The 24,401-nt window shown below is 53.3% G+C and overlaps 2 protein-coding genes across 2 annotated transcripts; both read left to right on the forward strand.

The window, feature by feature from the left end:
* The first annotated feature begins 3,105 nt into the window (after positions 1-3,105).
* Tm4sf1 (transmembrane 4 L six family member 1) lies at positions 3,106-10,036 on the forward strand. Its single transcript, XM_090323219.1, has 5 exons — positions 3,106-3,369; positions 4,666-4,755; positions 4,833-4,978; positions 6,965-7,145; positions 9,380-10,036. The coding sequence occupies exons 1-5, from the start codon at positions 3,193-3,195 to the stop codon at positions 9,392-9,394; spliced, it is 609 nt and encodes a 202-aa protein (XP_090179345.1). The 5' UTR covers positions 3,106-3,192; the 3' UTR covers positions 9,395-10,036.
* Positions 10,037-14,738: 4,702 nt separating this feature from the next.
* On the forward strand, positions 14,739-21,481 carry LOC150042989 (transmembrane 4 L6 family member 18-like). Its single transcript, XM_090323328.1, has 5 exons — positions 14,739-15,251; positions 16,869-16,958; positions 19,422-19,564; positions 20,555-20,735; positions 21,358-21,481. The coding sequence occupies exons 1-5, from the start codon at positions 15,072-15,074 to the stop codon at positions 21,370-21,372; spliced, it is 609 nt and encodes a 202-aa protein (XP_090179454.1). The 5' UTR covers positions 14,739-15,071; the 3' UTR covers positions 21,373-21,481.
* The last annotated feature ends 2,920 nt before the right edge of the window (positions 21,482-24,401 follow it).

Here is a 24,401-nt window from a genome sequence, read left to right on the forward strand (position 1 = left end):
CAGGACCCCACACCAGAGTCAGGACCCCACACCAGAGCCAGGACCAACACCAGAGCCAGGACCCACACCAGAGCCAGGACCCACACCAGAGCCAGGACCCCACACCAGAGCCAGGACCCCACACCAGAGCCAGGACCCACACCAGAGCCAGGACCTACACCAGAGTCAGGACCCACACCAGAGCCAGGACCCACACCAGAGCCAGGACCACACACCAGAGCCATGACCCACACCAGAGCCAGGACTCCACACCAGAGCCATGATCAACACCAGAGCCATGACTCCACACCAGAACCAGGAACCACACCAGAGCCAGGACCCCACACCAGAGACAGGACCCAGACCAGAGCTAGGACGCCACACCAGAGCCATGGCCCCACACCAGAGCCAGGACCCCACACCAGAGCCAGGACCCCACACCAGAGTCAGGACCAACACCAGAGTCAGGACCCCACACCAGAGTCAGGACCCCACACCAGAGTCAGGACCCCACACCAGAGCCAGGACCAACACCAGAGCCAGGACCCACACCAGAGCCAGGACCCACACCAGAGCCAGGACCCCACACCAGAGCCAGGACCCACACCAGAGCCAGGACCTACACCAGAGTCAGGACCCACACCAGAGCCAGGACCCACACCAGAGCCAGGACCACACACCAGAGCCAGAACCCCACACCTGAGCCATGGCCCCACACCAGAGCCAGGACCCCACACCAGAGCCATGGCCCCACACCAGAGCCATGGCCCCACACCAGAGCCAGGACCAACACCAGAGCCAGGACCCCACACCAGAGTCAGGACCAACACCAGAGCCAGGACCTACACCAGAGTCAGGACCAACACCAGAGCCAGGACCAACACCAGAGCCAGGACCCCACACCAGAGTCAGGACCAACACCAGAGTCAGGACCAACACCAGAGCCAGGACCTACACCAGAGTCAGGACCAACACCAGAGCCAGGACCTACACCAGAGTCAGGACCAACACCAGAGTCAGGACCCCACACCAGAGCCAGGACCCCACACCAGAGCCAGGACCCCACACCAGAGCCAGGACCAACACCAGAGCCATGGCCCCACACCAGAGCCAGGACCAACACCAGAGCCATGGCCCCACACCAGAGCCAGGACCTACACCAGAGTCAGGACCAACACCAGAGTCAGGACCCTACACCAGAGTCAGGACCAACACCAGAGCCAGGACCCCACACCAGAGCCAGGACCCCACACCAGAGCCATGACTCCACACCAGAGCCATGATCAACACCAGAGCCATGACCCACAGCAGAGCCATGACCCACAGCAGAGCCATGACCCCACACCAGAGCCATGGCCCCACACCAGAGCCAGGACCCCACACCAGAGCCATGGCTCCACACCAGAGCCAGGACCTACACCAGAGCCAGGTCCCCACACCAGAGCCAGGACCCACACCAGAGTGAGGACCCCACACCAGAGCCATGGCCCCACACCAGAGCCAGGACCCCACACCAGAGCCATGGCTCCACACCAGAGCCAGGACCAACACCAGAGCCAGGACCCACACCAGAGCCAGGACCCCACACCAGAGCCATGGCTCCACACCAGAGCCAGGACCAACACCAGAGCCAGGACCCCACACCAGAGTCAGGACCCACACCAGAGCCATGACCAACACCAGAGCCATGACTCCACACCAGAGCCAGGGCCTACAGCAGAGCCAGGACCCCACACCAGAGCCATGGCCCCACACCAGAGCCAGGACCTACACCAGAGTCAGGACCCCACACCAGAGCCATGACCCACACCAGAGCCAGGACCTACACCAGAGTCAGGACTCCACACCAGAGTCGGGACCCCACACCACAGCCAGGACCTACACCAGAATCAGGACCCCACACCAGAGCCATGGCCCCACACCAGAGCCAGGACCCACACCAGAGCCTCACAATCATCCTGAGTGGAAGTGGACAGTCTTGAAGAGGAAGGCAGGCAATGGCTGAGGGGGAGTGACCAGCCTTTTCCTACAAGAGAATGCCTCTGTTCCAGCCTGGAAATGTCTTATACCCAACCTTAAAACTGCTGTGTGTCCCCCTCATCTTGTACCCCCATCGACTGTCAGCCAGGTCTCAGGGACCTCAGAGGGGGCCACAGACAGGATGCCGGCTGGGGCTGGGTGTCCATGCAGGGAAAAGGAATGACTCATGTTGAGTATGAAAGTGTGGGCCGCTGGCCCCGCCCTGGAAGTCCCTGTTCACTGGGCCAGAGGGAGACCCAGCGCTGCTGGTGGGGTCCAGAGAGTCACTTCGGGGTATCAGTGAACTCCCAGGAGTGGGAAGAAGGAAAGAGACTGTGTCTGCTGGTATACATGGACAATGATTTTTCACCTGCCTGGCTTTGCTGGGTGGAGAGGCACCTACTCGCCTCCATGCCAGGCAGGGCCCTCTCCCCGTCTCCTCTTCCAAACCTCATTTCCCCACTAGGCTTGGTAGGTGTGCTTTGTTAGGTATTTTGTCCGTCTGTCCACCCCTCCCTCCCGGAAGTCCTTTCCCCACATCTTGGGTCTTCCTTCTCCCTCTAGCTTGGCACCAAGGCTCAGAGGGCACTAGGGTCATTGTGCTTTTACAACCAGATGTCCTGGGAGCTGCAGACAGAGGGAAGAGGAAGGCTGCTCTGTCATTTGTCACTGGCCCCCCTGAGACCTCTGGGTGACAATCGGAGCTCTTTGTCTCCAACAGACAAAAAAAATGAGTTTCTGAAAGCTCAGGAAACTTGCCCCCCCCCCCCCAGGTCACAATCAAGTCACTGCAGTGCAGAGGTCTGGGGGCACAGAAGCCAGGCTGGAAGAGAGCATGTAGAGCAGAGCACCCAATCTTTCCTTGTCTGCAGTACTTGAAAAGTCCTGCTCCACTTTCCTGGTGAGTCCACCCTGTGGAGCAAGCATGGCACAGAGAGTTTCTGTGGAGGATCTGTCACTTTTCCCTGAGGCCTGGCTGTCCCTGGGGCTCCTCTCAAAAGGCGGGGCCCCTCCTCTCCACCCAGCCAGCCTGAAATGAGGACCAATGAGAGCCAAGAGCCCCATCCCAGATGACTAAGGACCCGCTGTATTTAAGCGCGGCTGGGATGGGCCGGGAGCTGCCTCTGTTTTCTCGACTGCCAGCTCTTCTGTCCTGGGACATCTCTGAGCAGGAGGCACAGAGAAGCAGTAGCCATGTGTTACAGCAGGTGTGCCCGGTGCATCGGGCACTCTCTGGTATGGCTGGCCGTGCTCTGCATCGTGGCTAACGTCCTGCTTTATTTTCCCAACGGGGAAACAAAGTATGCCTCCGAGCACCACCTCAGCCGCTTTGTCTGGTTTTTCTCTGGCCTGCTTGGAGGGGGCTTGCTGGTAAGTGGCGGGGAATTTTTACCACCTTAAAAAGTCTCTCCTCTTAACGATCAGGTCATGCTTTTTACCAAAAGTTTCCTATGGTGTTTGTTTTAAAAAATCTGGGCTCTTTGGTTCATTGTTTTGAAAGCAGATTGCACAAAGGTTGCATTAAATGCTTCATTAATTTAATAAGTTGCTTCACAAAATCTTTCAACTAAAAGTGATCTTTTTTCTTTTTCTTGTCAGCTAAGGTCTCTTACTTAATAAGCAGCAGATACTTTTAAAGCCAGGTTGAAGGGCGATGCAGTTTCTGGAGAGGGTCAAGGGGGGTGTGTCACTTCTCTGCTGTTAGCTCCCAGGTGGGGAGACAGAAAACACTGAATGGGTTGCGTTGCTATTTACCGAGTACCCAGAGCTCTCTCCTAGGGCGTGGAGTCAGAAAAATTCCTGCCGTTAGCAGGGTCAGGAGCCGAGAGTGGAATGTGTTATTTTTTCCAAGGTTTGTTTTGAACCGAGTGAGGGATTTGTCTGCCAAACCCCAGAGCTCCGGAAGGTTTAGCTCAGGCCGGCCTTCCCGTGGAAAGAACTTGGCGGGACCTGGGTTTGCTGGGGTTAAGCATCTTAAAAGAGAAATCATATGCAATCATTAATGCCACACAGGCATTATTTCCCCCCTGCGGAACTAAAAGCCACTAAAGCATTTAAATCCAGCACCACACGAGGCGTGGCAAATCTGCTTTGAAATTAAGCATTACTGTCATTAGTGCAGACATCATGATGGTGACGTCCCATTTAAGTTTGCACTGTGGTTTCTTGTGATGCTGAACTTCAGGTTTCACACCAACTTTACTTGAAGCATTACTGTGAGTCTGGCTAAAACAAGTGCTTTGTAGCCTCGGAGACAAGTGGTACTGGGTCTGGGCTCAAACTCAGGACTTGGGTGTTGTCCCTGAGCTCTTTCTGTGCATGGCTAGTGCTCTACCTCTGGTACCCCAGCTCCACTTCTGACTTCGTGTTGGTTCACTGGAGACAAGAGTCTCCCACGTTTTCTTGCCCAGGCTGGCTTTGAACGGCGGGCCTCGGATCTCAGCCTCCGGAGTAGCTAGGGTGAGAGACAGGCCTGGCGGTCTCCTCTGGGAGATGATCGAGGCTCTTGGGTGCGCGCCACGGGGAGAGCTCTGGCGTGGCGGCCGGGCTCAGTAGCCGGCAGTGGTGCGGCCGGAGGGGTGCGCAGGGCTGACATCTCACTCTGCGCGTTGCGGAGGCCGTGGAGGTTTCCCTGAGGGCCTCCCGGCTGACTCTGTGTCCCGGCAGATGCTGCTCCCGGCGGCCGTGTTCGTCGGGCTGGAGGAGGAGGACTGCTGCGGCTGCTGCGGCCAGGACCACTGCGGCAAGCGCTGCTCGGTGGGTGCGGGCGTCGGGGGGCCGGCCGGGGCCCGAGGGCCTGGGGCGGCGGGCTCACCTCCTCCCCGTTTCCGCAGATGCTGTCCCTGGTACTGGCCGCCCTCATCGGCATCGCGGGGTCCGGCTACTGCGTCATCGTGGCCGCGCTGGGCCTGGCCGAAGGCCCCCTGTGCGCTGACGCCCAGGGCCGGTGGAACTACACCTTTGCGGACACGGAGGGAGCGTAGGTCACGGCCGCAGCCCCGGGGCTGCTCACCGTCTCCGGGATGCGCGAGCTCCCCACGCGCGAGGGTGGCAGGGAAGGGGGCTGCGCTTTCCCAGGTCGGCCTGCGGGGTGGCGGCTGGGGCGCACGCGGGTCTCCACTGTCTCCAGACGGCTCCCCTGCTGTCCGCTATGGAGAAAGAAACAGACCCAGGCGGGGAGCAGGGGCGCGTGGCCACCGTGACCCGCGCGCGTCCGAGCGCAGGAATGGATGGGGTGTCCTTCCCGGACCCCTCGAAACTGAGGGTCCCCAGTGAGCTGGGGGGTCCTTCCATGCGGGGAGGAGAGCGTACGCGAGCGCACCTGCGTCCCTGCTCCTCGCCAGGTGACCAGCCTGGGACCGGGTGGCCTTGCCAGCTCTGGGAGCGGGAACCCGGGCCTGGGCCCTCGCGTGGCGCACGGCCACCGGCCTCCCGCGGGCGCAGGACCCGACCCCGGCGGCTTTTCCTGGAGAGAGTCCGTGTTGGGGACTCTGATTCCTCTTTGCTCAGAACCTGGTGTGTGTGCCAGGGCACAGCCATGATCCGGTGCACAGACACATACAGAACGGCCTCTAAAATAAGCTGTGACAGAGGCAGCCGGCAGGCAGGCAGGGGAGGAAGCACGGCTCCTTTATTGTTATTATTATTATTATTATTTTTAATAGCGGTCTGACGCCCCTCCCACCGACCCCTCCAGCTTCCTGTTCTACATCATTCCTCATTTAAAACTGTCCAGGGAGTTCAAGACGGAGAATGGCTAGCAGTCCCCAAACACCAGCTAGTCGCCAAATCATCAGACAAAGCCCCTCTTTTTTTTCTTTGTGATTTGAAAAACACAGACTTTTATTCCACCAATAAGCAGAGAGACTGAGCCAACAGGGTGGAATTTTTGTGTGCGTGCTTGTTTTAAATCAACGGATTGGATCTCTGGTGGGCTGGTTCGGAGTCCAGCTCCAAGTCCCTTTGTCCTGCCAGGGCGGGCAGACAGAGTGATAAGCAGGGGGTGACACCAGACCTCTTTGTGGAGCTCAGTCAATCCCTGATTTTCCCACAAGATTGAATCCTGTTTCATTAAGAATGCAAAGAGTGAAGGCTGAAATTCTAGGAAAGTAACCCAAGGTGGAGGGTTTTCAGATAGAAAGAACTCAGGTATGTGCGGATCTCCTGAGGTTAAAGCTGTAGCGAAGGGTCCACGAGTTGGTTACGTGACGGTGTGTGGGCACAATCACAGGAGTGGAGGAGGGAATTCAAGTTAGCTGAGCTTGATCCTCCTGCTTTCTGATGTAAATCACCTCTGCCTCAAAAATCAACAGTACTGTATCCCAAACATCTCATTCAAAAACTTGGGCATCTTAAATCCCTAAGCCAGGCAGAATTTGGATGATTTTTCCCAGAGGAAACAATGAATAAGAATTTTAATGAAATGGTCTAAATTATTGTCCTGAAAATCCAAAACAAAATCCAAAGGTATTTTATTTTCTAAATAAAATTTTAACAATATCTTATTGCTGAGAGAGACAGCAAATAAGAGAGCAAAACTATTTTCAAAAACTCCATTACCTTAACAGGGATTTATTTTTCCTACATCTAAGTGGAAAACACACAGACACACACAGACACACAGACACAGACAGACATACACACACACACAGAGGAACTTTTCTCTAAACATGACAGCAATACAGTCCTCATTTTTGCTTTAGTTTATGGGCAGTCCTATGTCTTTCAGCAAATACAAGCACCATTCGGGGTCAAGCATTGTTCAGTTTTCATCTCATGTTTGTCATCAGAGCTGGATCTGAGCTAGATATCTCTGGTTGAGGGCTGGCCTGTTGTGGAAGGCTCTGAGAGACTATCCTGTAGCCATTTCTTTCTCTCTCTCTCCCTCCCCCTCCCTTTTCTGAATAAGAACCCGGCACACCCCTGGGTGTGCCCATGTGTCAGGGGTGTCTGTCTCTGCCCTCAGGTACCTTCTAGACAGCTCCATGTGGTCCCGGTGCCAGGAGCCTCAGCATATCGTAGAGTGGAATGTCATCTTGTTCTCCCTCCTCCTGGCCTTCGGGGGGATTCAATTCATCCTGTGCCTCATTCAAGTCAGCAAGGGAGTGTTTGGAGGCCTCTGTGGGTGCTGTTGCTCGCGCCAGCAGGTGAGGACCGGCGGGAAAGGCCACAGCCTGGTTTGGGAGTATTTCATTCTTTCCATCAAAGAGGAACAGGCCAGCCGAACACACCCAGCCGCGGGGTGGTGGCGGCAGGTGCCGTAACTGCAGTTACTGGGGAGGGAGAGACAAGGGGATCCCAGCTCAAGGCCAGCCCGGGCTGATTCTCACAAACAAAACACCCGTGGCTCCCAAATACCCAGGAGCAGAGGCAGGAAGACTGTGGTCTGAGAACAGCCAGGCAGCGTGCATGGGACTCTATCTGAAAAATAACTAAAGCAAAGAGGGGGGAAAATGGCCGAGGGAGTAGCTCGAGGGATAGAGTGCTGGCCTTGAAAGCATGAAGCCTTGAGTTCAGTCTCCATGGAAGATCAACCAGGGTCCGCCTATTGGCACTTATTCTTGTGTTGTCTTGGTGGTAAGGTTGTCAGTAGCCCTGGGTATTGGTCAAGACTGAGCTTCTGGGGCCTCTTGGTTCAGTTCTCCATACTGGTCTCTAAAGACCTAGGAGCACGATGCCAGAGACACAGAAGAGCACCCAGATTTCTCCCATGACGTGTCATATTCCTGGCCAGCACACTCCAGGACAGGCTGACATTCACTGCTGGGGTCCTTGTGCTGAACCTGTTTTCCAGAAAAGCCTCTGACTCAGAGTTTAGACATCGGGCCCCGGGTCATTGCACCCTGAGCAGGCTTTCTGCAATTCTTCCTAATAAGGCGTCCCCAACATGCCAAGGCTGCAGAATGGCACCCATGGAAAGCCCTTCTCTGCCAGAGAAGGCCAGGAAGCAGGTGCTTCCTGAGGACGCGAGTCAGGAGAGAACTATGCATGCCCTCGCTCCCCTAGGAGATGTGTGCCACACGGGGGTCCCGTGGGGTTCGGCTATAGGGAGGTGGCCTGTTCTCTTTTTTTTTTTTTTTTTTTTGCCAGTCCTGGGCTTGAGCTCAGGGCCTGAGCACTGTCCTTTCTCAAGGCTAGAGCTCTACCACTTGAGCCTCAGCACCACTTCCAGCTTTTTTTTTTTTCTATGTATGTGGTACCGAGGAATCGAACCCGGGTCTTTGTGTATGCTAGGCAAGCACTCTACCACTAGGCCAAACTCCCGGCCCTTTGTTCTGTCTTATATAAAACAAGGTTAGGCAAACAGAAACTTATTTAGCTGATAATCTTTAAACCTCCGGACTCCAGGTCTCTCTCAACTTTTTCTTTAAAATGGGATTACAAAAAAGATAGAAAAAGGGAAAAAGAAAAAGAAAATCCTAATGGGAACTAAAAGTGCATTGTTATAGCTGTAACTATATGGAAATTTCCTACAATTTTTGATGGGAAGTTAAAATAAAAGCCTACTTTTTCTTATCAGGCAAACACAGGAAGATTAATAATTCCTTTTGGAGCCTGCCAAGTTTCCACGACAAATGAAAGGGGACCTTCAGCACAGGGACGTTTGGGGAGGGTGGAGAGCAGCCTCCTGGGATTGGGTGGGGGCCCCTGGGTTTGGGTAGAGGGGACTGGAAGTGGGTGCAGGAACGCAAATCTGTGCTCAGCCCTGCACCTCATACAAAGCGGCCTGGCATTTGGTGCCAGAGCACGATGGGGACAGGCAGAAGCAATCAGCAGATGAAGCCACCATGTGGTTCACCTGGGGTGCTGCCTCTCCCGGCCGGGGCAGAGGCGCTGGGGCCTCATCGGAGTCACTGCCCAGATGCTATGGGAAGATTTCTTAGCTGTGCTGGAAGACCAAAGCAGCTTTCCAAACTGCAGGACCTCCGTGTAGGGAGGAGGTTCTGCCATGGTGGCACTTGACGGGGCGGAAGATCACCACTACTGAGCCACCCCAGCTGCAGTCCCCTGGCATTGTCACCTGAATCCCTAAGTGGAAAGCCCTGCACACAGACGCATGTACACACACACACGCACACACACGCACACATCCACAGACACATGCACATGTGAGTGAACACAGGCACATGTGCACATGCATGCACACATGCAAAAGTCCATGCATGCATACAAGCATATACATGCACACATGTGCACAACACACACACACACTCACAGCCCAGCACCACTACTCCAGTTCCCTAAGCAGATTTTACTAAGGGTGATGGAGCTGGTTTGTCTTTGAGGAGACTGGGTCAGGGTCGAGGTCATTTGTTTTATGTGGGGACATCACTGATGGCAGGTCCTCACCTGGACTCATGCACATTTTGTTTTCTTACAGAGATACGACTGCTAAGACAGAGATACTGCCCCACGCCGAACACAGCTCCCTGTATTTATATACTACTTATATTACTGGAAAACTCTGTATTCCATTTTCCATTCTGCCTTTATACAGGATAAAGACTGGTGTCTTTGAGATGCCAGTGTTTCAACTTAGCAAACAAACATTATTTTTTTAAGGAACAAGAAGACATAAAATGGTGCTCTGGAGGTAGTGACCAACTGAATGGCCTCAGTGTGCCAGGAAGAAACTGTCGTTTAAGACAAAAGTCACATTGCCTTACTACGGCATGTGTTTTCTAAATGAGAGCTGTCAGGTTGCTTTTTCTAACCCCAAATGGCAAAAAGGCCCGGAAGGAAGGCAATGGGTCTTCCCCTGTTGGTGGGATGTTGCCTGCACAGGTCTGCGGGCCTCCGGCTAGGGGCCTTGTGGCCTTTCTGCTCTGAGAGGGGCACTGCTGGAGCTGTGCCTCCTGCACGTGAAAGCTGTTTGCCCTGCTAAGACAAGGGGCATGTGCATCAGGCAGAGGACCAGGGTAGTCAGACATGGAAGACACAGGACACAGCCACTGGGCACAGGGGAGGGGTAGAAGAGTGGGAGAGCCACCCCCCCAAAAGCTGGTTTGTTGGTGATACAATAAAAAGTTCATTGCTACTCTGCTGGTGTTTGTGGTCTTGGTATAAAGGCTGCTGTCTTCTCTCTAGTGAGGGAGCTCTAAGGCCCAGTGCCTGCTGTGGCTAAGGGCTCCCTGCCGTCTTCTGTCTACCAGGCTTTTCCTATCTCCCCAGTGTAGGACAGCTGGTGGACCCCATTCAGACCATCCCCAGGGAGGCGAGCTGGGGCCCTACAGCCAGACACACAGCCTCAGGCCTGAGGAGGGGCTGTGACTGGAGTTCAAGTTCACAGGCTCCACCTGAAGACACGTGAACTTCTGTAACTTTCAGAGCGAATCACTGCCATGTGAGACACCGTGGTCAGATTTCGCCCAGGAAGAGAGCTGGGGCCCTCTCCCTAGACACCCTGACTTGTGAGGCCATGGGGATTCCTGTGCCGCAATCCTGAAACCCAGCTTAGTGCAGGAGCAATAGTGCAGTTTCCCAGCTGGAAACCAGTCCAGCTGATGTCTGTCTCTGCCTGCTGTGTTGCCATGCCTGCTGCTACCTGCACCTGTATCCTTTACTCAGGCTCAGGCCAAGGGTTACGGCTGGGCCTACTGGAGCCAGCCAATGATGCCCACGAAGATTTGAAGGCAAAACCAGAGCAGTCGTGGAGCTCACCAGAGGCACTGCCCCTTCCCACCTCCGCAGGTTTCTTTGAACCTTGTGTTAACTGATTCCAGCAGCTGGTTCACTTTGGAAATATCCACAGGCCAAGGCCGATCAAGAGACACTCTAGGTTCTGCCCCCCACCTGGTGAAAGCCAGGTGGGGAGGAGGTGGCTCCCTCCAGGACCAGCCAGGACTGGGACGGGACAGGCTGTGGCTGGTGGAAACATTAGGGCTGTGGTTTTGAGGTAAGGTGCTTAAAGCTCCTGAGAGGGGCCGTGCTGGTGTTTCCTGCTGAGGAAATGATGGGGCCAGCAACGAACAACAGAATTCTTAACCTGGGCAAGGGTCTTCTGGAAGGGTGGTTATGCCAACCAAGATGGCGGAGTAAGAGAATCGCATCCACGTGGGCAGGAAGAGATGGCCGTCCCAGATCACTTGGCCACATCTAAATCCCCATGAGTGGCTGGGTGACCCGGCTGGCAGTCTGACTGGATTGTGGCCGTGTCTCTGGGCGCCCTGCTCCGAAGCTCTTCTGACGATTCTCATTTTCCGCATAGCTGTTCTCAGAATGGCACTTTCTAGAACCTCCTCCAGGGCACGCTTTGTGCCCATGGCGACTCTCATTGGTCATTCTCGCCCTCTCCTGGGCTGTAGACCTCTCTCCAGCTTGCCTGGCGGGAGCCACTGACAGACCGGTCACCAGTGGACTCCTTGGGCCTCACTGCTTCTCAGATCCTGTCCACCCTGGAGGCAGAGGTGGCTTTGCTGGTCCTGGCTGCTGGTCTTTCTTTGTAAATCATCCAGCTGTGGCCGCAGCAGAGCCGCGGAGGCAAGGTGTCATGACAGATGCTTCTCCATGTCCTTCCTCCATCAAGCTGTCCACAGATCAGGTGACCAGGAAGCTACTCTCCTCTCTGAGTCCTGCCAGCCCCACCCCAGGCCTAGATACGGGGGTGGGATGGGTTTGCTGCCTGTCATCAGTCGAGAACCCGCCCTGCTGTTCTCTGCTTTCCTCTGCCAGCAGGGGACAGCACAGGGCCTCCACAGGGAGCCAGTGTTGGGTTCTGCAGACTTTCTAGCTGTTTGGGAAGAACATGGACCTGCTACTGTGAATCCTAGCGGGGAGAGCACCCCTTTGAATTTGGGGGTAGAACAAGGGGATGGCTACCCAGGCATTTTTTTCTCCCCACCCATCTTTTATATAAGTTTTTAGAAAAAAATCAGGAAAGTTGAAAAGGCACTGTAAAGAGCATTGGAGATCAAACCCAGAGGGACTTCCTATTGTGTCACTTGTGGCTGGTTTCCTGTCCCTCTGAAGTGACTCCTCCTCCTGCTCCTCCCCCTCTTTACCAACACCTGCATTCTAAAACTCCTGCACCACTCTGTTGATGCCCCCTAACGTCCCCCATGTCTGCCTCCACGTGTCCTGCCGCTGCTGTCTGTCCGGCAAGGCCTAGCTGAGCTTCCTGGACTGCAGAGCCCGTGGTGGCCCCGCTGCCGGGTCCTCATGTGGAGACCCCTCCAAGTGCTGTCCCCGGGGCTGCCCACCCCCACCCCCACAGGGCAGAGCTGAGGGCACAGGAGACTGGCCATCCTGCACTACGGGGTGGGTGGGCAGAGCTCTGAATAGGGCTGCGTTGGCATTTTGGCCTATCAGCCAACAAGGCAGACATTTCAGATAACCCTACGCTCCCCTGGCACTCGGGGGCAGGTGATGTTAGAGAAAGAAGGGCAGATAACCTCAGGAGGACAGCAGCGTCCATGTTTACACAGCTGTGGGCCGCAAACACTGCCTCCCACAGGGTCCCTACATGCACCCCTGACCCAGACTTCCTGTCCTTGGCCAGGCCAGCAGGAAGTAGGAAGTTCATCTGCTTTGAGCTTTCGGGGAGAAATTCTCTCTGAACACTCCCTCTGTGGCTGTTCTTATCTTTTGCAGTGGCAGTTTTTATTATTTTTTTTGGGTTGAACTTATTTCAGAATCTTCCTCCTTCCTTGTGGCCCTGGGGCTGGTGCCAGGTGGCAGACGAGCCCAGAGGCTGCACACCCAAGCTATTTTAGATGGCGTTTCCTCTGATTGCAGTTGACAGAACCCCTGGCAGCAGGTATCCTGCAGATTTCCTGAGCCGGGGCCCTCTGGAAAACAGGAAGGCAACGCAGCCCAGTGGCGCTTCCCTCTTCCCCAAGGGACAGCTGGGCCCTGCTGCAGGGAAGTGGCTCTCAGGATGTTCTCTTTTATCCGGTTAAGACAGTTTTCTCAGGAACGGAATGAAGCCCGTGTCTGGGTCCTCGGGACCTGAAGAACTTTGTCAGATAGTTTCATTAAGACGACCAAAGTCGAAGAAACCCTCCACTTCCCTTTTCTCTTCTCTTCCTTCACTCTTTGCTTTGCTCAAAGGCTTCCAAATGAAAGCTGGCTGTGCATGACGACCCCCAGGCTTCCTAACTGCACAGCTGTAACGTTGGGAGCAGCCACACAAGGCCCTTGCCTGACCCCTTTCCCAAGGCAGACACTTCTTGCCTATCTAGGCAGGGGCTCTGGCACCCAGGCCCCCACAGCCACCCCGAGACCGCCGCCAGCTGACTCCCAGAGGGCCCCCCCCCACACACACACAGGCCCTCAGCCTCCCTGCCGAAGCCCGCTTGCCGTGGTTACACTGAAACCAGTCTGTGCTCAAATTTAAAGAACCTCAAGGCATGGGTGCATACACACGAGGGAGCACTATCCAGTCCCAAAGACGGATGTCATTTGCGAGAAAACGGAAGGAACCAGAGATGGCCGTGTTGGCCATATAAGCCTGCCTCACAAAGACGAATGTCCTGTGGTTTCGTTCATGTGCAGGAACTAGACCCCCAAACAAAACCAAAGCGAAGACCAAGAATGTCCCCAGCGGTGTCCCTGTGGGTGCCTAGGCCCCCTGCCTCCCACCCCGGCCCCCTGGCCCCCCGGCTCCCCTCCCCTTGCCCCATCCCTCCCTCCCCCAGCAGCACCTGCTCCCTCCACTTTCTTTCTTCACTTCTATCTACTTTCCTAAGTAACTAGGATTGCAGGTGGGACCCACTGTGCCCAGCCTTAGGTTATTCTTATAAAAATAAGATGCTGTTCTCCTGAATGGTTCTCATGGGCTGGGGGGGGGGGGGAAGTAACACACGAAATGCGGATATTTGTGGGATCAAGACTTCCAGATTTTGTGATTCTCCTGCACTTGGGGTATGGGCCAGAACAAGTAAACAGACTTCCTTCTGACCTCTGTATCAACTGACAGCTATGCTCCTCGGCTGTGTTCTGATTGAAGGAGCCTTCCGGGCCGGGTAGAACACGGTGGCTGAGGGTCTGCCCTGGGCTCAGTCTCTCCCTGACACTGGCTGCCTGTGCACCCCATATGGCTTTTACACACAGCCCTTCCTTGTTTCTTTGGGAAAGGCGTCATTTCACCATGGAGGAAGCCGAGACTTACGGAGAGGAAGTCAAGGAGGGACCCAACAGCAGGCGTGCAAACCAGGTTACCCTAGCCCTCAATGCCTTCCCACAGTGCCCGTGGGGTCTATAACACACTAGGGCCCGGCTTCCTTCCCACCACCCTTGTCTGGTCACCGGACCCTTTACACTTCTGGCAGATATCTGGAAGGGGGAATTCCCAATCCATGCTCCAGACCCAAAGCTCACACAGTCCCCGCCCAATGGGCCACCCTCTCTCCCTCTCCCCTTAGCAGTAAGCGAGGCATGCCTTCCTGCCTGGCACTATGTTCCAAGAGGAAGAGGTGGCAGATGTGAGCTCTTAGGAGGGGAGGTGTGCTGAACTGCTATCACCTGTGTCCTCCCCTCCCAGCCCTGTGCCCCTTCTCATTTGTAAATAGTTCGTGTGTGTACTGTGCACACGCATATGCATGCAGGTGTGCGTGCATGTCTGCATGTGTCCTAAAAGGCCAGGGTGCTTTGACGAGCCTCCCGCTCACGTATGAGCTTCCTTGCTGCGTCTCTTTAGCCCCGTCTCCACTCTGTGCGGAATGAGCCAGCTCGGATTCCTGCCCCCAGCCCCAACTTCCGTCTTCACATCCTCAGGGCTCCATCCTCAGTGTCACGGAGAGGAGAATGCGGCCAGAGGCCTGCCTTCCTCTGGCACAGGATGAGGACCAGCTCGGCTCTTCAGCTGTCCCTCAGCCCCTATTGTTCTCTTAAGGGCCAGTCCCCATTCCACACCGCGATCCTATACGGACACCGCAGCCACCCTCCAAGGCCAGGCTCCCCACAGCACGAAGTGAAGAGCTGGGCCCCCAGAAAGCAGTAGGTAAGGGAGGAGAGAAGACAGACAAGCGGACGAGCAGGCAGACTGGACACACAGACAGGCCGGCAGACAGGAAGAGAGTGAGCTGTGTGTGACGTGTACATGCTCGGGACCTGCAGGCTCTCGGCAGGGCGGGATGGGGTCTCGGAGGTGTGAGGCCTGCCTCAGTGCCCTGCTGGTTCCCCTGGCCCTCTGGAGTGTGACTGTGAACATCTTGCTGTATTTCCCAAATGGGCAGGCTGCCTCTGCGGCCACCGACAACACCCTCCACAACCACGTGTGGTACTTTGAAGGCATCTGCTTCTCCGGTGTCTTGGTAAGTAGGCTTGGGAGGCGGGATTGCAGGATGGGCGTTGCTTCTTAGCACTGGGTGACGGAGAAATTATAGAAATGATTCCATTAAATGTCAGGAGCTTGAGGACTGGAAGGTGGGTGAGGCAGGGCCGGGTGGGGGGAGGTAGGCTTTAGGGTTGGGGGTCTACTTTGTTTTCAAGAAGCTACTGAGACATAGGAAATGAGTCCTGATGAGTGTCTGAGGACCTCCGGCCCGGATGAGCACGATGCTGTAAGGATCTAGAACACTTGGCACGTGCCAGCTTAACTAGCTCATCTTGTGGAGCTGTTTTCCTCCTGGGCACACCTTCTTCAGGGTGGGTGGTGGCAGCAGCAGGGAGGATGGGAAAGAAGGGAAAACCAGCGATGGACAACTCACATAAAGCTGCCTTGAGTCTATGCTCCCTCCTGAGAAAGTTACTGAAAAAACAAACACAACTTTTAAGTCTTCTCCTTTTTAAAATGTGACGGGCAAAATTTACTTTTCAGGGTGATTAAACAGAATCACCCGAAGTACCCGGGACAGAGAGTGGATGTCACTCAGAAACTAGTGACTTGTGATGACAAATGTATTGAACCACCTGCACTTTCTCACTATGCATGGAGGTTATCAATGGCGAGATCTCTCAGGGCTTTTTCCCTGTCTGTGCTCATTAAGAACAAACTAACTGACAGTAAGTCACACTGGTGGCTCAGAGGCATGCACACGTCGGTGTGTCTTATTTGTGAAAGCCACGCACCGCCCTGTTAGCTAACCACCCGGGGGAAGGGGGTTGTATAGAGGGGACCCCGGTGTAACCCATCACAAAGCTATGTGGGCATTCAGTTTTACTATGTGAATGATCATGTTGGAAATCATCTCTGATTTCATTTTGTTTGATATATTAAATGAGTAAACCATAAAACATCTGTACCCAGTGCTGTAGGCCTTCTGTGTAACTGCTACATCATGAGGACTGTTGGCAGGGTCTAACTGGTTTTCTGTGGAGGAGTCTGGTATGACAGATAAGAAGATTTTCCCCATCCCACCCCCAAAATTGCTCATGTTCCTTGACTTGGTTGCCCAGGAAAATAAGTGATGCCTCAATGTTTGTGGTAGCAAGCATTATTTACAATAGGAACCAACTAGACACAGCAGCCTGCCCGGAGCCTGTCACTGTATACAGCAGTGTACATGTAACTACGCAGGTACAGCACTGTAAGAATGCGTGTCCTTCCACACAGAGTGAGAAAAGACACAACAAAACTGCCTAGACTACTATGACCATGGTGTGAAACCTAGGGTATGAAGTAACTCTGGGACTGCCTTAGCCAGAACTGGTGTCACGAGGATGGGAAGAGAGGGAGGCAGGCAGGATGGGAAGAGTTCTCTGGGTTTGGGCGGGGGGAGACACACTTGGGAGTCAGAGGCTTTGCCTCTGAGGGGAGGCTGGCGAGCTGCACAGGGGCCAGGTCTCTCACCTCCATCCCTGAGCCCCGAGGGCGGAGGGCAGAAGGCTGCAGACTCCCTGGGGAGGGATTCTGCTCCTAACAGGAGTGCCAGTGGGCCAGAGCTCTACCTCTGACCTCTGTGCTGACCTTGGCTCTCTGCTCCCTCTAGATGCTCGTGGTAGCCGCAGTGCTCCTTGTGTTGGACAAGGGTTACAACTACCGCTGCTGCCCCAGTGAGAACTGCAGTGAAGGCTACACGGTGAGACCCGACCCTGGCTGGGCGACGGGCCACATTCTCCTCCCCTCAGTCAGACACGGGGAGGCGGCCAGGTTCCATCACCCACTCCGTCACCCCAACCTAGAGCCGTGGCCCCTGTCCCAGAGGTCCCTCCTATCCTACATACAAGGTACTGTGGCCCAAAGAGAGCCTCCCTTACCCAAGTCTGGGGCAGAAACTGTTGCCCCACCCTGGGGTCCTTGCCTCAGTGGTTCTGGGGTAGAGCCTGGGTGTGGAGTTTTAATAATTTTCCCTCCCCTCAGGAAATTTAATGTTTACTCAAGATGGAATGGCCAGCCCAGGGGCTGGGGTTGTACCTCACCAAGATGGCAAGCCAGCATCTTCAATGGCTGGCTGCTATGGGAAAACTCTGTTAGCTATTTAATTTAGCATTGTGGCCTTAAGGGAGGAGAAGAGGAAAATCTGAACAAATTCTGTGTGCGTGTATGTGTGTGTGTGTGTGTGTGTGTGTGTGTGTGTCCCCTACTCAGGCACCCTCCCATAGCTGTTTGTAGTATATTTATGGAAGAGTTTCCAAAGTACAAATCTATGCCACCATACTCAGGAAAATTCTAGAAGACAAGTGCCTGTGTCATTGACTGCATAACAGATGAAATTTCAGCGTCTCTAGTACCCTGGCTGTTAGAAAAGTCTGAGCAGGTCTCACTGTCAGCATTGGAGAAGAAGGCTGTCACATTTTGGGGGAGAGCAGAGGAAGGGAGTGAGGATACCAGGGCTCCCTGCTGTGCTTTTGTACAACAGGAGTGCAAGAGCAGATGCCCTTCTTCACCAACCCCCTCAGGCAGGACAGCCGTGGGCTTCGTCAGAGTGGACTGCCCAGGGGCCACAGAGGGGTCCAGCCAAGGGTGACCCCCACCAGGGTTACCAGGCTGGACTGTTGTCAGTTTTTAATGGAGAGCAGAACGTGGATACTTAATGTACCAATTCTCAGTTATAAAAGCCTGGCAATTACTTCCACTGAAATCACACAGAGGACACCTCTGGTAGGCCAAATTCGAGTGTGTAAGTTGGGAAACTTGAGGCCCCAGCTCTCTACCTGGCCGATGTGGACTCTTGCCTGATGATGTTGCAACTCTCGCCTCCCACCCACCCTTCCCAAGTTCACATTATCTTAAACCCCACCATGGAGGTGTTGAAGACTTCTGGGAAGTGACTGAGAGATGGAGGTTTTCCCTTTTGTCAGCATCTCCTTGTCTAGACACTATTTCCACTCAGTGATGAGCAAGGTAACAAAATCGTATTTGATCAAGCAAAATACCATTTTACGCTTTGTGAGAAAACCGCCAGGTCTAGGACAGGGTGAGTTCAAAGCCACGTCAAAGAACTCACTTTAAGACATAGTCCTACTGGCCAAGACAAGACCACTTGAGAACTCGCCAGCAGCTGAATTATTTTATCAAGAAGTCCACAATGAGACAAAAAGACAGCTGCTAAGGAGACAGAGCTATGGAATGGACGTTCTCCAGCTACAAATACAAAACACAGAGGAACAGTAGCATCATAATGCAGACGTGGGATTCCTGGCGCTGGGGGCCACACAGAGAGGTCAGGAAAGGCACTGTGACACTGTCTCCGAGTACTGCTCTGGCAGTGTTTGCTAATTACAAAATGGAAAGGGCAGCTGTGTGGACACATGTCTGAAGGACACCCTGATCCTGGAGGACAAAGGTCACCACCTGGCCCGGGAGGCTCCCCCGTGCCCATCTGTCTGTGCATAGTGCTCACAACCCCTCCTCAATGCCATGAGGACAAACACCTAGGCTAAGACCTGATAGCTCCTCACCTTCCCCCCAACCCCAGATTCCTCTGTGTGAAGATGCCATCCTCACTAATGCACAGGAGCGGCCGGAAGCTTGTCACTGCTTTACAGGATTGCCCTTCTCGGGGAAGAGCTATAGGCGGGTCCATCACGACACCAAAGTTCCAAAATAAAAAAAACCCATAGGGAGCTGGCTAGTTTCTAGCTTCCTCTAGGAGATGGCAAACAACCTGTTACTTTAGAATGCATTGGAAGAGCCAACTGGGTCTGCTGGTGCACACGGTGATCCCAGCTACTCAAAAGGCAGAGGTTGGGAAGGTGATGGTGGGAGGCTGTTCAGGATGATGGTTAGTGCGATTCCCCTCTCAACAAAGAAGCCAGGTGTGGAGGTCACACTCGTATCCCCAGCTACATGGAGGCACAGGACCAAGGCCAGAGTTGGCCCAGTACACGACTCTAAAGCAAGCAGGGCTTGTGGTGGGGCTCAAGTCCTTATCCAGCAAACACAAGGCCCCAGATTCAAGCTCCTGGGAGGAGGAGATGGGCTTGGGCTTTGTTTCCTGGCTGTATTTGGCACAACCTGCCTGGGGTGGATGTGGATGGCTGGGAGGAGGGGCCAAACGGCCACTTGTCACCAGGCCCGAACCCTTTCTGCTTCTGTCTAGACCTTGCTGTCCGTCGTCTTCTCGGTCCTCGGCGTGGCTTCCTCTGGGTACTGCCTGGCCATCTCGGCTGTGGGTCTCCTCCAAGGCCCGTACTGCCGCACGCATGGAGGCTGGGGCTACGCGTTGGAAGATACCGCAGGGCGGTAAGGGGCCCTGCCAGCTCACAGACCCCAGTATGCCAGGCCTGAGCTCAGCCCATCCATGGTGTGGGCCGGTGGCGTCCAGATGGTTTATTTCTTCCAGGCCCCTCTTCTGGGGGCCGTGGAGAGGGCCTGATTTGGCTTTGGTGGGCTCTGTGGTGTGGAAGATGCTGGAGCCTGGGACCAGCACATCCATACTCCGGGGTTGTCTGTGGCCTGCACTATGTGTGGAGGTCTTGGCCGAGAGGAGTCTGGTGCCTGTGGCAGTGCCATTCCAGGCTCTGGCAGCAGGGGGACATCCGGGCAGACCAGGGAGGGTGGACAGAGCAGGGCAGGCCGGGAGCCAGGACCTGGCTTGCTGTGGGGGAGCCAGGAGTGGCAGAGGGGCTCCAGAGGAGGCCTGGATCAGAAGGCTGACATCACAGGAGCAACCTAGAGAGCCGGAATCTGTGCACAGGTCCTATACCACCCCAGAGTGCTGGCCACTCGGTACTCCCCACACCACTCTGGAGTGCTAGCCATGCACACTCAGTATTCCCCACCCCACCCCGGAGCACTGACCACTCACACTCAGTACTCTCTACCCCAAGAGCAGACCACCAATTATATGGAGAACTTCTGGTGCTCGAGTCTCCAGGAGCCTTAGAGAGTAGGAAAGGAAGAAAAGGGAGAAGAAAGAAGAGAAGAGGGAGAGGGGAGACACAGATCAGGAGTGAGGAGGACAGGAGAGCTCGGGGCGGAGGGTGTGGTCTGGCTATCTGTTATTCAGCACAGTCACATGACTGTGTCTGGGGTCCTCTGAGAGCCTGCAGCGAGAGGTTCTGTCCTGTAAGAAGCATCTGGAGTGCCCTGTCTGCGATCAGAGTGGCTTGTCAGACGCAGTGATTCATCATGCTGCTTAGCGCCTCGGTGTCCCCACCCGAAAGGCGTATTCCTATTGCCCACCCTCCTGGTAACACGGCTGAATTTCCCAGTGACTCCCTCCTGCCTCAGTTTCCTTACAGACCCTAGTGTGTGGAGCCGGTGTCTGGAACCTGCCCATGTGGTGGAGTGGAACATCGTCTTGTTCTGTGCCCTCATGGCTCTCAGCGGGCTTCAAGTCCTCGTCTGTCTTCTCCGGGTGGCCGTCCAGTTATCCAAGGTGCTGTGTGGAGCCTACATGGTCATGGCCCAGGTAACAGAGCCCCGCATAGGGCCAAAGCTCTGCCTTTCTGATCATCTCAGGGGTCTGCCAACACGTCTGTGGGCACGCAGGCAGCTCAGTCACTGTGAAACCATACCTCACGTCCTGTAAGGGACAAACTGCCTCAAGGGTTCTGACCTGGATGGGGCCAGGAGTTTGGCAGCTGGAGAAATGTCCCTTTTCCTTAGGGATTTCTGTGTTTCCAAGATAATCAAAGGCTCAGAACAAATTTGCCTTCTGATGTTGCTACATTTTACAAAGCGCCCCCCTTCACACATACAAGCAAGGAGCTTGACAAGGGGGGAAGTATGCCTTTACTTCAACTCCTATGAAAACACCAGCATTACAGTTGTGATAATATAGTGACAGCTAGAACTGCCAAACTTCTTCAACAATTCACGTGTGCAGAGAAATGGCCCCTGAGATATCTTGTCTTTTGTTTAAGGATATTCCAAGTACAATCTGTAGTATCAGAGAACTTTCAAATGGAGATTCTGTTTTTCATGTTCTGAATATAAAATTCAAGTCTAAGCTGGTATCTATATTTGGATCATTAAACAGGCTGCATTTACTACTTGTTCACATGGTTTTCTTTCTTTTCTTTCTTCTATAGCCTGGAATAATTTAAGGACAAGGAATGTTGCAACATAGCTGTTGAAGTCAGAGCCACCGTTGAGACTTGAGGATAATATTCAAACAATGGCTTATTGGCTTATTTGTGCCAGTTGAAATTAAAAGTCGTTACTGGAGATGTCAACTCTACTATCACTTCCTTTAGAATTGTCTCAAAGTAATGTGTCAGGAAAGAGTTCAGATGTGTATAGTCCCTTTGACTGGACAAAGCTGCTCCCAAGAATCTCTACTGTGTGAAAGAGTAGAGGCTTGGTGCAGTGGTGTGGTACTGGCCTATCAAGGGCAAGTCCAAGTTTAAACCCAGAACTGCCATAAAAGAAAAAAGGAATGTAAGAGATCAACTGTATGCCAATATGTGTAGTGCAGCACGGGGTGGCATTCTGGAAAATTACAACTATTCCTCAAGTCCGACTCTAGGTGGAGGATTAGAGTGTGAACCCACGTTTCAGACATTAGGACTGGAGCAAAAGCAGATGACAAATTAGAATCTGGAGCTTGGTGCCAGTGGCTCACGCTTGTGGTCCTAACTACTCAGGAGGCTGAGACCTGAGGACTGCTGTTCAAAGTTAGCCCTGGGCAAGAAACTACTCAGAAAAAGGCAGAAGTGGCACTGTGGTTCAAGTGGCAGAGCACCAGCCTTGAGTCAAAGAAGCCTGGCGACAGTGGCCAGGTCTAGAGCTCAAGCCCCAGGACTGGTAAAAAAGAAAAAGAAAGTGGGATTTCTGGTTTCCTATGTCCCTGACCCAGGTTCATTCCAGGAACTGCTGAGCTGGGGCCGAGTGACCAGGGAAATCACCCCTCATTGGTCACGGACTGGCTGACAGAGGGAAGGGTCCAACAGGGCTCGTGCTGGCTAGAACTGCAGCTCTGTGCCTGGTCACACTCTCAGAAAAAATTCCAGTGTTGCACAATTCCCTGTGGGAAAGGGCTCCTGGCAGCCTGACTGTCCCAGGCAAGCTTAGTCCCAGCTAGAGCAGGGTGGGGAGCCTGTTTCTGGAGACTGGTGGGGACTGAAGGCAAGATGGTAGCAGTGTTCAGGCAGAACAAATCAGAACAAGCTGACTTGGTGTCTTTTGACTGCTAAATGCAGATAGCATTTACCTTATCCAGAAAGCAAGAAGAAGAGGAGGAAGATGAGATGGGGGGAAAGAAGAGAAGGTGAAGGAAGAATGGGAGGAGGGAGATATGGAGACAGAGATAGAGAAAAAGAATAGCAGAACCCGATAAACACTTGTACTGTGTTAGTCTCTGTTGACCACTAAGCGGGCAACTTGAACACAACTAATTATTTATAACATGTTAGAAAGGTACACTCTGGGATTTTATTTTTGACAGTACTGGGGTTTGAGCTTGGGGCTTCACATTTGCTAGGCAGGTGCTCTGCCCCTGGGCCAGGCCGCCAGCCCTTTCTGTTCTGGTTCTTTTGGGGATAGGGCCAATGGAGTCTAGCCACTCCTGTTCTGCCTTAGCTGGCCCAGTAGACTATGGCTGTTTTTTTGTTTTTTTGTTTTTTGATTCAAATAAAACAATCAACTCCTAGTATGCTCCATTAGCGATTTTTCTCAAGCAATACAGAATGACCTGGTACAGACTCTTGGCAGATGGGTTCAGAGCACACATAGTAGGTGAAGTTTGAAATTTTTATTACCATTGGTTACTTGAATACAACACGATAGGTGCCATGTTTTCTTTTGAAGTTATAGTTACGTTTTAGAGGCATCACAATTCCAGGCTTTAAATTTCATACAAAACAAACAGTAACAAAAAGATTGTTATTGGCACAAACACAGAACCAGAGATAACGAAACAAGCTCAAAGACCTTGAAATAAACTCATCTAGGTATAGCTACTTGAGATTTGACAAGGGAGCCAAAAGCTTATGTTGGGAGTGGGGGTGGGGGAGGGAAGACAGTCTCTTCAATAAATGGTGATGGGAAAACCGGACACCCATACACAGAAGACTGATACTGGACCCTTGTCTGTCTCTGTATAACTATCAATTCCAAATGGATTAAAGACCTCAGGGTGAGGCCAGAAAGAATGAAACAACAATAGGAAGGTGTAGGAGAAACTTTAGAACTTATTGACATAGGCAGGTTTTTCTGAGTGGAATTTCAGAAGCCCAACAAGTAGGAGGGAGAATTAACAAGAGGGATTGCAACAAAGGACATAGCTCCAAGCTAGAAAGAGCCTAGAGAATGGGAGAAGGCTTTTGACAACTATATATCTACAAGAGCTTCATATCCAGAATATGTAAGTATCTCAAAAAATTAAATCCCCAAAGAATTAATGACCCAAATGGGCAAAGGAGATAGACATCTGTCAGGAGACGCAGTAAAAATGGCCAATAAACACACATTTCCTTTATAGGAAATGCAAACGCAATTAACCCTGAGAGTGCATCACCATGCAGGCTGCTCATCAGAAGTAGGAGCTGGCAGGGATGCTGGCAGGGATGTGGGGACAGGGACTCTAGGACACCGCTGGTGAGAATGCCAATTTGCGCGGACACTATGGAAGGCAAGCACTGAGCACAGAACTACCCCGTGACCAGCCACACCGCCCCTGGGTATTTGTCCAAACGGTTACGAGTCAGCATATGGTTAAAAACCACTCCAACAACCATGTGTATTGCTACTAACATGTTATTATTATGATTCACCATAGCCAAGGTATGCACACAGCTCACATGCCCCTTGACAGAAGGGGCAGGTCAAGAAAATATGGTATACATGCACGATGGCCTTCTACCCACCACTCGTTAGGAAGAATGGCGTTTGCAAAGAAATGGATGAACCTGAGAAAAATTACACTAAGCAAAGTCAAGCCCAAAGAGATAAATGGTGTGATTTTTCTCTCATGTGCTGAAGTTAAATCTTAGTTATACACATACATGAAGATATATGCAGGGTCATATGCGCATGTACATAGGAAACTGACAAAAGTATGCTATATATAGGGTGGATTCCAGAGGTCTAACCCCTCTGAACAGTTAATTTACAGATTAACAAAACAGATACCAGG

The sequence above is a fragment of the Megascapheus bottae genome, chromosome 32, assembly GCF_031878675.1.
Source record: "Megascapheus bottae isolate mThoBot1 chromosome 32, mThoBot2.hap1, whole genome shotgun sequence".
Classification (NCBI taxonomy): Eukaryota; Metazoa; Chordata; class Mammalia; order Rodentia; family Geomyidae; genus Megascapheus; species Megascapheus bottae.